The 17,968-nt window shown below is 36.2% G+C and overlaps 1 protein-coding gene across 1 annotated transcript in view; it reads left to right on the forward strand.

The window, feature by feature from the left end:
* Window positions 1–1,092: 1,092 nt before the first annotated feature.
* The window catches only part of LOC132735417 (sodium- and chloride-dependent glycine transporter 2-like), a gene marked incomplete at its 3' end in the record, with an annotated part of 38,081 nt that continues 21,205 nt past the window's right edge, over window positions 1,093–17,968 (forward strand). Inside the window, 2 exon segments of the mRNA XM_060722360.1 lie at window positions 1,093–1,214; window positions 4,596–4,727. Of these exon segments, the coding sequence (XP_060578343.1) occupies window positions 4,622–4,727 (106 nt within the window).

Consider the following 17,968-nt stretch of genomic DNA (forward strand, 5'->3'; position numbering starts at 1 on the left):
TTATAGGTACACACATTCGTGTCCGGGCTGTAACTTTGTCATGCATAGAAGGATTTTAAAATAACTTGGCATAAATGTCTACCACATCAAGACGATATGTCGCAACAAAGACCCGTGTCGCTACCTTCAAGGTCAAGGTCACACTTATAGTTTGAAGGTACTCATTCTCTTGAGAAGAGTTTGAAGATACACATACATGTCCGGACTGTAACTTTGTCATGCTTTGAGGGATTTTGAAATAATTTGGCACACATGTCTATCTCATAACAACATTTTGTCGCGTCCAAGAACCACGTAATTTCTTCAAAGGTCAAGTTCACAGTTATATTTTGAAGGTTCATGCTATCAAGAACAATATTCATCAATTAGTTTCTTTCATTCTCTTTTCTTTTCATAATACCTGCATGCTTAAGATACCTTTAGGGGGCATTCGTCACTTGGGTGACAGCTCTTGTTCTCTTATATAAGGAAGTCACTTATGTTCAAAAGATATCTTACTTAGATACATGTACTATAATACCCAAAACTTGTAAAAGCATTACCTTACTGTTCTCTGCTAAAGTTAAATAAATTATAACCGTTGGGGTAAAGATTTACCCTACTTTCTTATTATATGTTAACTTGTATGGGAAAAACATACGAATCTACCGTAATCTACCGTTATGTTAGGCATTACTATAGATTTTTACAAAACTTACAGGACTAATGTCCGTTAAAGAGGCCACCAGTACAGAGCCAGGTCACATCCATACGAGTGACCATTTGCTCACTCAGGTAATACATTTGTTCAAATGCATTAAATATCTAATACCAATCGCTCAGTCTTTGAATGAACTGTTCCAAGTAAACAGCTGAGCAAAACCATTTCATAAATTTACCAGGTTAAGGTTTGAATAGTAAACAATTTCGTGGAAATAATCTTGATGAGGGATAATGAGTAATGTCTTCGCAGCCGTATGCGGCTGTTTGATTAAATAAAAAATATATTGGCCAGTTTACTCGGGGGGGGGGGGGGGGTGCTACGCCCCCTCGTAAAATCAGATAGCCTCGTGTTTCGATGCTCTTTCTAATACTTAAATTGTTTCATTTTCAGCAAGTGATAGAAAGGGAAACATGGGGTCACAAATTAGACTTTATACTTTCATGTATTGGTTATGCAGTCGGATTGGGTAACATTTGGCGGTTTCCCTATCTGTGCTATAGAAATGGAGGAGGTAAGCATATATTTATTTATCTATTTATTTATTTATTCATTAGTCCCCTACAGGTTAACCGGAGGGGACTTTAGGTTCACCCTCCGTCCGTTTGTCTGTCTGTCCGTCCATTCGTCCGTCCGAAATAAAAAACATTGGGCTTGAAACTTCATAGGATGATAGATCTCATTGAGAAGAAGTGCAGTGCACAAGATCTGGTACTCTGCACGTTATTGGCATTTGTTTATTTTCATACGGAGCATAACTCAGTCGCTATGGGATTGACTCCAAACTTGGTATGCATGCCTCTTTCAATGACCTGAAGTGTAGTGCACAAGAATCGTTACACTGCACTTCTTATTTTTTAGTTATTTATTGCTCTTAGTTATTAATTTTTTCAAGCTTTTTTCGTCCGAGCCCTTTCTCCTAAACTATAAGAGCTATGGACTTGAAACTTCATAGGATGATCTCAATGAGAAAAGTGCAATGCACAAGAACCGGTAGTCTGTACTTCATATTTTTGAGTTCTTGCCTTTTTTTAATTTTCATACTTTATTTTTGCCTGGAGCATAACTCAGTTACTATTGGTCGGATTGACTCCAAACTTGGTTCACATGGTTCTTACAATGACTTGAAGTGCGGTGCTTAAAAAGCATTACTCTGCAAACCTTATTTTTTTAGTTATTGTTCTTTGTTAATTTTCATGCTTTAGTTTTTTCGGGCCATTTTCCTAAACTATAAAAGCTATGGACTTGAAACTTCATAGGATAATAGATCTTATTGAGAAGAAGTGCAGTGCACAAGAACCAGTACTTTGTACTTTATTTATGTCCGGGCCACTTCCCGCTCAAGCCCATCACATGGCTATAGGAGGTAAACATACACATGGCCGCTGTTGTAAATACTACAGTTTACTTTATGGAGAATGAAGGATTAAGGCCCTGTCACACTAAACTGCGCTTTCACTGCGTTTGCACGGCGTTGTTAAATTTAACAAAGCGCCACGAGATCGCAATAAAAATGTGATATTTTTGATGACATGGAGACTTCACGGCGCCCTTGCGGCGATTATGGCGATACTACGGAGCTTCCGCGGCGTTTTAATTGGCGATTATTTGCGTTCAGACTGCGCTTCTACTGCAGTTTTTGCGTTTCCACTGCGCATTTACTGCGCTGACATGGCGGTCCCGGGGGTTATTGATTTTCTTTATATGTATATAGTGAACACTTAAAAATAGTTCTTGTAAAAAGTTGAAAGAGCTACAGCTTAGATATTTGTCATTAAACATCTATGGTGGACGCTACCAAGTTTGTTCAAATGAAAGCCCTAGGGTGAAAATTGGCCCCGCCCCAGGGGTCTTTGATTTTCCTTATATGTATAAAGTGAAAACTTAAAGAAATCTTGCAAAAAACTAAAAAGCTTAGATATTTGGCATGAAACATCTTCTAGTAGATGTCTAACAAGTGTGTTCAAATAAAAGCCCTAGGGTGAAAATTGGTCCCGCCCCGGCGGGGTCATTGATTTTACTTATATGTATATAGTGAATACCTTAAAAGTTTTCTTGTAAATAACTGAAAGAGCTTTTGGTCAAAAGGTTGTTTTATTGATTTCTAGGTCAAGTTCGAATATTGGTCATCTTGGGTCGGAAACTAGGTCACACAGCCCAGATATGGAAAACCATTGCTTACACTTTAGAGACTACTGTTTATAGTCAAATATCCTGGAAATTGGTCAGAATTATTGTTATGAAGATTTCCAGGTCAAGTTTGAATATGGGTCACTTGTGTTTAGAAACCAGGTCACGCAGCCCTTATATGGAAAAACCTTGCTTACACCTTAGAGGCTACTGTTGTAATCCAAATAACCTGAAAATTGGCCAGAAAAGTTGTTTTGGTGATTTCTAGGTCAAGTTTAAATATGGGTCATCTGTGGTAAAAAACTAGGTCACACAGCCAAAATAAAATAGGATTGAGCCTTCATAATCAGGTGCGCGATATATGGGCCATCATGACCCTCTTGTTTAAATAAATTTTCTTCTTTGTGACTATAATTGGTATCTTTTTTAAAGCTTTAGATAATTGTTCTTTGTTACACTCACATCATGTATGACAATGTTCATAAGTCTAGCAGCTTTATTTCAGGAATTATCTCCTCTTTCGTTTAAGAATTTTGCTGTTAAAATGTTATATTCTGGTAACAACCAGGGCATTTTTTTAAAGATTTACCTCAGAGTGTCTTTCAGTCCGTCTGTCTGTCAATTCCTAAAAACTGTTTCCTGAGAAAGAACTTTGAACTTTTCCAACAAATTTACTTATAATAGAGAAAAGTTGAAACATTAGTTATACATATTCATCCTGAGAACATTGGATCTTTTGTTTGTGTGTTGTATAAACATAATTTCCATTACTAGGCATGAAAACTTAACACACTACTATGATACAGACAAACTGAAATTGATTCATGTCATTCGTTCATTTGCATAATTGAATGGCCAAAATGGCCCCCTATTAAACAAAAGAAAATAACAAAAGTAAAATCCCCTTATTCCATTTCGGCCGGACGTCTTCTAGAGAGTGTCTACCAAGTTTGTTCAAATAAAAGCCCTGGAGTCAAAATTAGCCCCGCCACGGGTGGTCAATTTTCATATATGTTTATAGTAAAAACTATATAAAACATATATGTTTATAGTAAAATTTTCTTTTAAAAAACCCAAAAGAGCTAGAGATTAGATATTTAGCATAATAGGTGTTTGCCAGATTTGTTGAAATTGGCCCGCCCTAGGGGGTCTTTGATTTTCCATATATTCAAATAGAAAAAAATGGAAAATAAACCCAAAGAGCTAGAGGTTAGATATTTAGCATGAAACATCTATGAATGGGTGTGTTCCAAGTTTGTTCAAATAAAAGCCCTAGGGTTAAAACTGGCCCCTACACTGGGAGTGTTTGATTTTCCTTTTCTGTAAAAAGTCTGTTTTAAAAAACCCAATGAGCTAGAGCTTAGATATCTAGCATGAAACATCTTCTAATGAGTGTCTACCAAGTTTGTTCAAATAAAAGCCCTTGGGGCCAAAATTGTCCCCGCCCCGGGGGGCCATTGATTTTCTTAATATGTACATATCTTTTGTGAACTGTCTCTTTCCCTTAGCTATAGCAACCAGTAAATGTTTTTACACATGTACTATTTTAGATAAAAATATGAACTTGGTGATAAACAGTTTAAGATTTAGATTTTATATCTGCATTTAAAATATTACTTGTTCCTTGCCATGTAGTGTTTTTATATTCAGGTGAGCGATTTCAGGGCCATTATGGCCTTCTTGTTAACTTTAGAATTTCTTTATGTGAGTTTTTTTTTATTAAAAATATTGTGAACAATTGTTCAAGTATTCAATTGCTTTACAGGGGCGTTTCTGGTTCCATATGCAATAATGTTGGTGATAGCCGGTGGGCCAATCTTTTTCTTTGAGCTCTCCCTGGGACAATTCGCATCCGAAGGACCAATCACAGTGTGGAAAATAAACCCAATCTTCAGTGGTAAAGTAGTCTTATATTGCAATAATAGCTTTTTTCTATATTTTAATTAGCATTGTCAAACTTTATAGGGATCCTTTCAAGTAAAGCACTAAGGCCTGTATTCAGAATGGATACTTTCACTCAGTGAGTAAATCCCATATAATTGCCTAACTGTCAAGATAATCCTCACCTTTCAGTAAAGTGGTATTCAGGTTATAAAGTAAGTGTCCTCAATAAAATAATACTGAATACCACTTACGTTTTACACTAAGATTTTTAATAATTAATTCTTTAACAAAATTTGTCCACTTCGGTGAAATACACTCTCTTAAACGACATGGTTACACTGTTACAATGTATATCGAGTGATCTTATGAAGTCTCTCTCACGAAAGGTAAGGTATAGCAAAACATCGCTCAATATACATTGTAAAAGTGTAACCAGGTAGTTTAAAAGAGTGTGCTTCACCGAAGTGGATTTTTTTTTAAAAAAAAAAAACGATTTTAAAAATATGTTCGATAAAACAAAAGCATGAGGAGAAATTTAAAGAGAACTTAATAGTTTTCAATCAGTTAATGCCAGAATAGCAAAATAATCTTGAAAAACCTGAAAAACAGGACGAAAAAAAGAAGCTAAAGAAAGTAATGAAAGAACTGAAGCATTTAGAAATATTTGTTTTATTTCAATAGCGTAAACTATATTTTGAAAATAGCATCAATTTTTTATGTCAATGATTTGTTTTGCAATACTTAATTTTGTTTGCTTTCTTAATCATTTTATGACATTTTTAAAGGCCCATTATGCCTCAGAAATCCTATCATTTTTGTTCTCAACATTTCAAGTTTTACAAACATGTTGCGTAATCATTTTGTATGGAAGTCAAAATACTACATTGTTTACATTTTTCTTCCATCATAAGACATTGCTGTACGTTAAGTGCAACTTTAAACAGTTTTTAATTATTTTTCTAAAGAATTAAAATAGAAAGAGGCATAACGTGCCCTTAACAATACTGTTTTATTTAAATCTTTGTCGTTGGTATTTGCAAATATAGAATCTTAAAATTTCTAAATCAAATTGAATGATTTTGTACATAATACCCCCCAAAAACAAAACCAAAAACAAACAAACAAACAAACAAAACAACCTTGTTTTATTGTGATGCTGGAATACCTGTAAAACATTATACAGCTGTTATTAAAGTTACAAACTTGATCTTAGTAAAGTGTATTGTACATAAATCATATTGTTTTGCTAGATGGATTTGGATTTTTTTAAATGAAAATATTCTGACGTCATCAACGTTAACTTTATGTCGTGATTATTTATGACGCCGTAAGAATTTTTCCTTTGAAATATCTTTAAATATATGGATTGGGAATTCTATGTCATTCCAAAAATTCAAAAAGCGTGATATAACTTGTATCTAACCGTTATTTTTAATATTTCATAAACAAAACAATAGAAACTTATAACTAAACGGCATTTATTTAAAACATAAATATATTACATAGGCCTATATTTAGACGCATACGACAAATCGTCCGAGGTTTGAGTCCAGAATCATGGACAGTCACATTGACAATCACAGGACAAGCTGTTTTATGGATAAAACGAAATTCAAAACATTTCCAACTTGAAATCGTATAAATTCATTTCTTTTAGGCATAAAACTGGTATTCCGTGAGCTGAATCCACTCCTGATACTTCATACTACTTGTATCATTCGGGGTAAAAAATGTGCACACTCCTTTGAAAATCAAAATTTCTGATAAAATTCAACTTCTGACAGAAATTTAATAGGATCATCTCTATCACTAATATCTGTTTTTCAACATTTATTTCCTCTAAAAATACTGCCAGTTCGCGTATATGATGCACTTCAATGTATATGCGACGAACTTAATTCAAAGTCAATACTCAAAACTAAGTGGTATTCAGTATTATTTTATTGAGGACACCTCAAGGTAGCCCCCTCCTAATCTCAAAGATTCTCAACGTTCCTGAGTTTACTCAACACTTACTTTATAATCTGATTACCACTTTACTGAAAGGTTAGGACTGTCTTGACAGTTAGGCAACTATATGGGATTTACTCAATGAGTGTGAGTGTAAGTATCGATTCTGAATACAGGCCTAATAGGTGCACAATTTATATAGATATTGTCGTGTAACTCGAAGATCTCTATTCGACGCATTGCACCGAATAGTGCTCTATAATTGTACGAGGAGCTGTATTTAGAATAACTGTTACTTTTTGTCGGATAGAGGCCCTTACTTATCTGATACTAAGTAAAGTTCATTATGTTAGTTCAGCTGAGCGCAAAGTGTTCATGGCAAGCTTTTGTGATCTCAATTTGTCTGGCGTCGATCATCCGTTCTTAGCTCACCTGTCACAAATGCCTACGCCACATTACAAGCGGGGACCGGCCGGTATAGAGGGATCGATGGGACACCGTTGATAATTTGAGAATGGAGAGAAACATTTCAATCATGTCCGGATAGAAGTTGGTGGTCATTCTCCGTCTGTGGTCAATTAGGCATTCGGACGGTTTCCGAAGGGTACTCGCCCGGTCACCCGGTGAAAACCCTTGTCATCTTCTTTCCTGACACCGGTCGATATTCTTAAGGTAATCGACAGACTACCGTACGATAAATGTCCAATTGCCTTCCGTTATCTGGCCTATTTGCAACAATCGTACGGTGACGGTAAAGTATACGTGCGATATCCGGTCGGCTGTCGGACGGTATTCGTATGGCATGCTATCCCATTTTCCGGCCGTTATTCACACCCCTTCTTTTGTTGGCATTTTTCCTTGCCTTCTTCCCCTCTGATTTCTTCCCCACCCCTTCTTTGCTTTCTGTTTTGGAAGGTACATTACACTCTGAAATCAAAGTTTTCCATAAAAGATTGTAAATGAAACTTGAAAAGTTTAAGAAACCTCTGACGTGTGTGAAAACTGAAAAAAAATGTGTGTGTACTTGGGTTTCTTAATACTCGCCATCGGTTGCCCGTATATGCGAGATCTCCAGAAGAGTATTAGTCGTTTTGGATTTTTGAGGACAGCGCAAGATACAGATAGCAAGATGTCCCAATTTCAGAAAAAAATATGAAAAACACACAGTAGAAGCGCATTGCATAAGATAGATAAATACAGAATCCCTAAAGAAAGCCTAACACGGCAAAATTGAAAATGTTGCAGGCTCGGTTTGATTAAAAAAATATGAAAAACACACAGTAGAAGCGCATTGCATAAGAGCCTTACCTTGGAGTAATTTCTACACTTTGAACTTTGGCCGGGACATAACTCTGAAACCATCAGATATATCAACAAGAAACGACATCTCTGTGTCCAAAACCTATTGGGGTGTATGACCAGTTTGGCTCTTGTTTCAAATAATGTCTCCATTAGGTCAGACTTTATAAAAATCTTTGGATGTTCCTAGATGAAGCTGTAATAAAATTGCTCAAATGATTCTGCTCCATTCTGTTCCAATCTAGGTCAGAAGAGTTAAAAATAGATTTTAAAAATTAAATCTTGAAAATCTTCGTCCCTAAAAGTTCAAGGCCTAGACCTTTGAAATTTTGTTTGCAGGCCAAATAATTTGAACAATCTATGAAGAAATGATGATAATGATGATGATGATACATAAATTGTTCAAATTTTAGCGCTAGGACTATCCGGGTGTCATGGATTTTTCTTAAATTTCTTATATTTAAAATTAAGTAAATATTTAAAAATAGTCTTCTGCCTGAAAACTTCAAGGGCTAAATCTGAGATATTTAACATGGAACATTGTCTAGCGGACCTCTACAGAAATTGTTCAAATTATAGCTCTTATGTTAAAATTTGCCCCCCCCCCACCTTACGGGGCTTCCATATATGCTTAAGATTAAAATTTAAAATATATTTTTCTCTAAAACAATTGAGGTAAAAGCTAAGATATTGGTATTAAACATTGTCTAGTAGACCTCTACCAAGTTTGTTCAAATGATAGCACTACGGTCTTAATTGGCCCAACTCCGGGCGGTCATGGGTTTTCATTTTATGTATCAATCAGTGACTTTCATTGCAACTATGGACTTTTAATTGCAACCAATGACTTCCAAAGCTATCATTGACTTTCTATAGCAACCAGTGACTTCCATAGCAAACAATGCCGTACGATTCAGTGACTTCCATAGCAGACTTTTCATAACAACCAGTAACCTACCATAGCAGCCAGTGACTTCCATATAAAACACCGACTTCTTATTGCTACAAGTGACATTCAAAGCAGCCCTTTGTTTTCTTAAGCATCCAGTTATTTCCTTAGCAACCAGTGACTTTTCATAGCAATCGGTGACTTCCAAAGCAGTCATTGACTTTCCATAGCCTCCTGACTTCCATAGCAACCGATGCCATTCCATCCATGTAATTAATGACTGTCTATAGCAACAGTTTACTTCACCTAGCAACCATTGAATTTCCGTAGCTAATATTGTCTTTATATAGCAACCAGTGACTTCAATAACAACAATTGACTAAGTCTAGAGTTCCCTCCCCTTTTACAATGTACTAAGTTTCCGTAATAAATCTAGACAGGGAACCAGACTACCATTGACTTTACATTACAACCATTGATTTTCCATAGCAACTAGTGACTTCGAAAGCAATCATTGACTTCCAAGAGTAAATATTGACTTCCATCGCAACCAGTGACATATATATCAGCCACTAATTTTCCACAGCAAGCAGTGTCTTTGATAGCAATCATCGACTTAATAATAACAATTGACTTTCAATCGCAACCAGTGACCTCCATGGCAACCACTGACTTTGCATAGCAAACACTGAATACTTCAGTCAGGTGAACGATAAAGTGCACATCATGGCCCTTTTGTTTATAATAATGACAAATTTATCGTATAAAAACTTGACTGTAAGGCATAAGTTTCGGTAAGTCATAAGTTTCGATACAACAGATTTTCTGTTCGTTTTCCAACAAATGTCCTTCTGTCCGTTCGTCCGTTTACTGTAAGAACATATCTTGGCTCTCTTTGGTCTGTCCGTCTGTTGTCAGTCCTTATTTTATTCTATAAAATATATGATGTATTCTTTGAAATTTAATTAAATCACGGGTAACTCCTATTTTTATGGGATGGATGAGTCAAATTCATAATCTAGGTGTCTGATCACTTTTCGAAACCTCATAAGTGCTTTGTTTAAGTAAGCAAAAAATGAAGAAAAAAAACATCTGACCGTAGGGACTTGTCTTGGGTTTTTTTTTGCTTATGTTTCTTTAATCAAGTACAGGTTCCATTGCCAAGCTCAATTATATCATCATTTTGATCATAAGAGGCCTATTGTACATGCTTTTTATCGTAAAGTACAGCCCAATTGATGGTGTACATTTCACCTTATAGATCCTATTCATAAGATTCATTAAAAGGTGTGAACAGCATGGATATTACAGATTGTCAAATGTTTTCAATTTGTTCCTTCCTTTTAAAAAGCATTGTCAAAACTGACAAAAACAATAAGGACTCTTTATCAACAAAAATGCTCTTATCAAATGCAGTTCAGCTTAGACGTCCATATATCATTAATCATTTGATGACGTAAATTCGAGCATTGTTGAACAGTACACAGATTACGACCTTTATAGCTTTTGTGTGAGCCGTACACGTTGATTGATCGTTAGCTGTATACGTCAAAATGCTGCATATCACCGTTCATCACATTTTAGTCTAGGCCACGACCACACTTACGTCTACGCCGACTACTACGAATACGACTATGACAACGACTGCATAACGACTTTAACGACTACAAGTTTGTTTTCGACAACGATGACTTCGGCTATGATTTCTTTAACTTTAGTAACTACTAGTACGGCAACGACTACGTCGACAACTATAACACCTACGACTACGAGTAAGTTTTAAGAGTTTGCCACGCATGCAACCTTTACTACGACTTTGAATTATACGACTACAAGTACGACTACGACCACAAATATAACGACGACTTCGACTGGCGTTAACTACTACAACACAGACTACAAACAAAAAATCCGACGAGTATGGCAACCAAAATTCCGATAGGGGCAATTTTCTGATCACCAACCTCCTTCTGCCAAAAGAGTTTTTTCGTTGCTGATCTATTGATATTTGTATGCCACTGCAATCTGCAATGCGGTGGCATATAGCGATTCACCTCTGTGTGTGTGTGTGTTGACTTGTTTGTGCGTGCGTGCGTGTGTGTATGCGCGTGCGTGCGCTCGCGCGTGTGTATGTGTGTGTGTAGGTGTGTGTGGTTGTGTGTGTGTGAGTGCGTGCGTGCGTGCGTGTGTTTGTTTGTGTGTTTGTTTTATATATTATAGTGAACTTGAAAAATCTTCTTGTAAAAAACCAATAGTCTAATTTCAACGAAACTTGGCTGCATTGTTTCTTGGGTGAAAGCTTCCAAAGTTGTTCAAAGAATTTGATTCCATGAATAAATCTGGTTGCCATGGCAACCAAAAGGAATTATAAGAAAAAAATAAAGTAAAGACCCACAAGGCATAGAGCAAAGATATTTTGCATAAGGCATTGTCTGGTAGACCTCTACCAAGATTGTTCAAATTATATCCCTTTGGTGAAAATTGGCCCGCCCCGGTGGTCACTATATTCATATAGTAAAAACTTTTTAAAAAAACCTCTTGTCTTAAGGTACAAGGCTTAGAGCTTTGATTTTTGGGTTATTATACCATCTTTAGGTCATCTACAAAAGTTATTCAAATGTCGCCTCTAGTGTCAAAATCAGCCCCGCCCCGGGGTTCATATGTTTTCCTTATATGTATATATTAAAAACTAAAAAAATCATTTTCTCTAAATTGACAAAAGCTAGAGGTTAGATATTTTGCATGAAACATTGTGAAGTGGACTTCTACCATTACAGCAATTGGTTAAAATTTGGCTCCGCCCCAGGGGCCATTGATTCTCACTATATACATACAGTAAAAACTTTAAAACATTTCTTGTCTGAATTGACAAAGGCTAGAGGCTAGATATTTTGCATGAAACATTGTGTAGTAAACTTCTACCAAGATAGTTCAAATTATAGCCCTAAGGTCAAAATTGGTCCCGTCCCGGGGGTCATTGATTTTCATTACATGCATATATTAAAACAGAAACTAAAACAAATGGTTTCTGAATAAGAGAAAGATAGAGCTTTGATATTTGACAAGAAATGTTGTCTGGTGGACCTCTATCAAGATTGTTTGCCTTGCCAAAGGCGAAAGTGACCTACTTTCTCGTCTTTTGATGTACAGCCATGAAATTTTAACCATGTGGTCAGTTTTAGATGTAACATTGAACTTTGATATCAAAACATAGAAATAAAAAAATCTTCTGTTCCCACACTTCTATTTAGTGCTGTTTAAATGTGGTGGCATAGCTTTTTTCACAAATGCAATCTTGTTACACTCTGAACTTTGTCCGGGACATAACTTGGGAACTATAAAAGGTATCAACTTAATCTTTGCAGGTAGATAGATCTCACAGAGAAGAAGTTTAGTGCATACGAATTGTTACCCTCACTTTCCTAATCTTGGAGTTATTGCCCTTTGGTTTATTTTTACACTATGAACTTTGTCAGGGAAAAACACGAGAACTATGAAGGATATAAACTTAGGTTAATGTAGGTAAATAGATGTAAATGAGTAAAAGTGCAATGCATAAAAACCTTGACCCTCCCTTCCCCAAGTTTGGAGATATTGTCTTTTTTTTTCTTTCTTTTTTTTTGCTGAATTTTGTTCGAAGTGGCTATAACTTTGACATTTTTGAATGGATTGTCTTCAAACTTGAACATAATAATTTTTACGATAAACCTTCAAGTTAACCAGATAGAAGTTGACCTTCACTCATAAATGACTTTGACCTAGAATGTCAAATTATTGAAATTTTCATTTTTTTCCTAAAACTGGTTATAACTTTGTTATTATTGACTGGATTGATTTAATACTTGATAATTAATAAAATATTATATTTATACTTTGACAAAACAACCTTTTGGAAAATAACTTCTAAAAGGTAAAACTGACCTACATTGACATTGAGCTCTAAATTACCTTGACCGTCAAGGTCAAATATTGAATTTTGTGTTAAGTTGTCATAATTTTGTAATTTATGTACGAATTTGATTTAAACTTGAATAAAACAAGACTTTCTTCCAAACAAACATAATGAATAATTTTGATGTGACCGTGAATTTTTATTGACCTTAACTGTCAAGGACAAATTAATGAAATTCTCTTTTTTTCTGTAACTGGCTATAACTTTGTTATAAATAAATGGATTAACTTCATATTAAGACACATCATCTTTTAGGCCAAGATTATCAGGTATATTAAATGATATAAATGACCTTGACCCATGTACGACCTTGAGTTTGAAGGTTAAATTATTTTATTTTCACTGATTATTGGTATAATTGGCTATAGTTGTAAGTAATCAATGGATTTTTTCATACTTGGACCAAACAACCTTTTGGACAAGGCATTCTTAAAGGTTGAACTGTCCTTGAATTTTGGTTAAGTTGTCATTATTTTGTTATTGTAATGTATGGAATCGCGTCATTGTTGTGGACAAAACAATACTGTTACCAAACTGATAATGGAATGTTTATGTCTCCCAAAATTTTTGGGAGACATATTGTTTTTGCCGTCGCCGTCTGTCTTTCCGTCCGGCTGTCCGGTTGTCCGTCCGCCCGTCCGCATTAAGCTTGTCCGCCCTTCACAGGTCAAACTACTGGTGGGATTTCAGCCAATTTTATAGGAGTGATCAGTACCATCCCTAGTTGTGCACATCACCGGCAAGTTCTGATTCGCTGCACAAAATGATCGCCAGAGCTAAAAAAAAAGAAAAATCTTATCCGGCCTTCACAAGTTAAACTACTGGTGGGATTTCAACCAAACTTTACATGAGTGATCAGTACCATCCCTAGTTTTGCACATCACCGGCACGTTCCGCTTCGCTGCACAACACAAAATGGCCGACAGAGATGGATGGATAATGGCCGACAGAGATGGATGGATGGATGGATGGATGGATGGATGGATGGATGGATAGATAGATAGATAGATAGATAAATATATAGATAAATAAATTATGTAAATTATGACATGTTCCCAAAACCAAGGATAACACAAAAAAAGAGCAAGCTCTTATTTCCATTGTGGTCCTTAGCATTTGTTGGCATGACAAAGAAAGGTATTTCATAAAAGTCAAAAAAATATCACTTAAGAAAAATCACCTTAATGAAAAATGAAAATAGAAAAATCTTGTCCGGCGTTCACAGGTCAAACTATTGGTGGGATTTCAACCAAACTTTACAGGAGAAATCAGAACCATCCCTAGTTGTGCACCTCACGGGCACGTACCGCTTCACTGCACAAAAGGATAAGAGCTAAAAATAGAAAAAAATCACAGGTGAAGCTACTGGTGGGATTTCAATGAACTTCACATGAGTGACGATACATAGTTTTAGGAGACATATGTTTTTATGACAAAATACCTTCAAGTTTAGATATGACCTTGACTGATTGAATTTTGATTATATTAGAACTTTGTCATTTATTTATGGACGGATTCGTACTTTGACAAAACAACAAGTATGACTAGACAGACATATTAAAATTGATAAAGGAAAACCTTTTTATTTTCTTTAATTTTCTTTTAAAAGATTGGTTGAAACGGTTTATTTGGTTGCTCTTAGAAAAAGTAAAAATGACGAGCGTTGCCCTCGTCCGACGGTGGCTCTTGATTCACTTTGAACTTTGTCCGGAACATAACTTGAGAACTATAAAATGTATCAACTGGAAACTTTGTTTATAGGTACATCTGATGCGGAAGAACCGTAACCCCCTTCCCTAATTTTGGAGTTATTGCCCTTTTATCAGTTTTACATTTTTATTATTGTCCTGGATATAACTTGAGAACTATAAAAGGTATCAACTTGAAACTTTATAGGTAGATTGATCTCATTGAGTAAAAGTGTAGTGCAGATGAACTGTAACCCTCTCTTCTCTAATATTTGGAGATATTACCCTTTGTTTATTTTTACAGTTTGAACTAAAATCATTTTTACATTTTAATTATTGTCCTGGATATAACTTGAACGGTACATAGATCTCACTGAGTAGATATTTCAGGGAGAAAGAACGTATTGCCCTTAAAAGAAGTCATGAAAACTTCAAATCCAATCTTTAATCTTATTGATGTAGGTGAAATAATTCAAAAACATTAATAAATAAAACTTTGCCGCGCATTCCCGCTAATTAGCGTGTTCTCGTCCCGCGAACCCGCCGAGCGAAAAGTCGAAAATTAACAAGTTAAAATGGCGGGAGCGCGGGGCGAAAACACGCTAATAAGCGAGGGCGCGAGGCGAAGTTTAAGAAATAAAACTTTGCCCCGCATGGGCGCGGAGCGATATTTAAGATATAATACGGCGGGGCCGCGGGTCGAAAATATGCTAATTAGCGCCCCGCTTATTATCGTGTTTTTGCTCCGCGCCCGCCATTTTAACTTGTTAGTTATCGACTTTTCGCTTAGCGCGATCGCGGGACGAAAACACGCTTATAATTAAGTTTATAAGTTTATTTATTAAACTTCGCCCGCGCCCCCTCTAATAAGCGTGATTTCGTCCCGCGACCCCGCCTTTTTATTTCTAAAATCTCGCTCCGCGCCCCCGAGAGGCGAAGTTTTATTTATTAAACTTCGCATCACGCCCTCGCTTATTAGCGTGCTTTCGCTCCGCGCCCCCACCATTTTAACTTGTTAATTATCGACTTTTCGCTTTGCGGGGTTGCGGGACGAGAACACGCTTATTAGCGAGGGCGCGAGGCAAAGTTTAAGAAATAAAACTTCGCCCCGCTAGGGCAAGGAGCGAGATTTAAGAAATTAAACAGCAGGGGCGCGGAGCGAATACACGCTAATTAGCGCCCCCGCTTATTATCGTGTTTTCCCTCCGCGTCCCCGCCATTTTAACTTGTTAGTTATCGCTTTTTCGATTGGCGGGGTCGCGAGACGAAAACACACTTATTAGCGGGGTCGCGCGGCAAAATTTTATTTATTAAACTACGCCCGCGACCCGCTGATAAGAGTGTTTTCGTCCCGCGACCCCGCCGTCTTATTTCTAAAATCTCGCTACGCGCCCCCGCGAGGCGAAGTTTTATTTATTAAACTTCGTCCCGCGCTCTCGCTTATAAGCGTGTTTTTGCTCCGTGCCCCCGCCATTTTAACTTGTAATATCGACTTTTCGGTTGGCGGGTCGCGGGACGAGAACACGCTTGTTAGCGGGAGCGCGCGTCGAAGTTTTATTATTTAAACTTCGCCTCGCGCCCTCGCTTATAAGCGTGTTTTCGCTCCGCGCCCCGCCATTTAAACTTGTTAATTTTCGGACGCGGGGCGAAAACACGAATGGCACAAATCAGTCACCATAATAAACTGCATTCTCAATATATGCGAAATTCTAACTAAACGTTTTCTGACAAGCGCGCGCTGACAAGCGCGCGTCGGGGATATTCGGCGCTTGTGACAATTTCTTCTTTTTTATGTTTTCAAAAATAGGTAATTTTTAATTGAAACGATAGTATTTAACAGAAATAACTGTAACTGTATTTTAAAATTTAATACAGCTGTATTATACAGTAAAAACCAAAATTTATATCGAGTGAAAATACTTTTATTTTGAATCAATTATTATACTATGGCCTTTGTATCTGAACCTAAGACACATCTGTACGTCTCAGTTTTTGGCATGTATAATAACATAGAAGAACTCTTCAATAGTTCCAATGATATTAAAAATCGGATGTACCCAGTGACTTGCGTTGTGGGTATTGGGGGGGGGGGGGTCTTACACAATTTACATGTACACAAAGTTATACAGTATATATGTCCTAAAAGTTTTCCTCCAACCTACAATATGCAGAGCATATATTTTAGCATGTATCACAATTTTGTTGGCTTTATAAATGAAGAATAATCACTTTTGTACAAATAATGAACATAAAATGGATGTCAGTGTGAGTATTGATATCATAAATGTGAATGGAGGTAATAAAAAAGAAGAAAACTATTTGTAAGCATAGAAATTTGATTTTTTTTTTACTTTATATTTTGTGCTTTTGAATTTCTGGTATAATATTATTATTTGATATATGTTTTTTATTTATCATTAAAAAAGAGCAAAAAACAAACGTTACTAATGTTTCCAGTCAGTATTTATACTCCCTGAGAACACCCAAATGGGCACTATAAGGAACTGTAAAATTAACAACACAGGACAGTAAAAAGCCTTAATGGACACCTGCATGCAAAAGTTAAACAAAATTTACGGTGTGGTTAATGAAATATGGACATTTTACTAAACTTTGCTTTTACATATTGTATATTGTATAAGAAGGGCTCTTTTTCAGAAATGAGGAAATTCTAAATAAATGTATTTATTCCTGGTAGAGCTATTAAATAATACATTGTAACTGTATAAATATTGTCTTGCACGAGATTTTCGTGCATCAACAAAGCGTATCAGATATCTATATAAAGTATCGAAAGGTGTTTCCAATCACTGGAGGTAATTGCATTGCTTTATTCGCATGTCTATTTTCCCTCTTAAAACGCAGGGCAGCCACGTGGTAGCGATAGGGGGGTTCTGCAGATTTTATGGTTGCTTTTCGGAAGTATTTAGACAAGTACGTTATTTTGATAACACTGCTAGGGGTGTACTCAGTTCTTTTCGTACTTTTCGACGAAAGAACAAGCAACTTATCCAGTGTTATGCCTATGGTGGATTTTGACACTTCCGGTCGAATTGTCCAAGATTACGTCAAACTCAAGGAGACGGATTTTATCCCGTTCTCGGAAGCGTCTTTACAAGGTCAACCAGTCAAGGTCAATCAGGGATTTAACTCGGCAATCGCAACTACTCGGCCCTTTCCGTCAGTCTTCGGAGAAGGACCTCGAACACAATAGTATGAATACACAGAACGGATGCGGTATTTCGGTCTAACCTACGCTAAGAAACTAAACATGTAAACAAATAGTAATTTAATGATGGGAGTTGTTGACAAGTTTATTTCCAATATATGTAGTAAAAGTCCACCTAAAATAAGTGAATTCATAAGTACAAAAGCAAACAATACATTATTTATATATCTATTATTGTGGTTGTAGAAACCGAAAGTACAAAAACTAACCTGTTGACATTTAGTCAAATTTGTTTAAAATTGAACAT

The sequence above is a fragment of the Ruditapes philippinarum genome, unplaced genomic scaffold (genome assembly GCF_026571515.1).
Source record: "Ruditapes philippinarum isolate M1 unplaced genomic scaffold, ASM2657151v2 ctg3442_1_1_1_1, whole genome shotgun sequence".
NCBI lineage: Eukaryota > Metazoa > Mollusca > Bivalvia > Venerida > Veneridae > Ruditapes > Ruditapes philippinarum.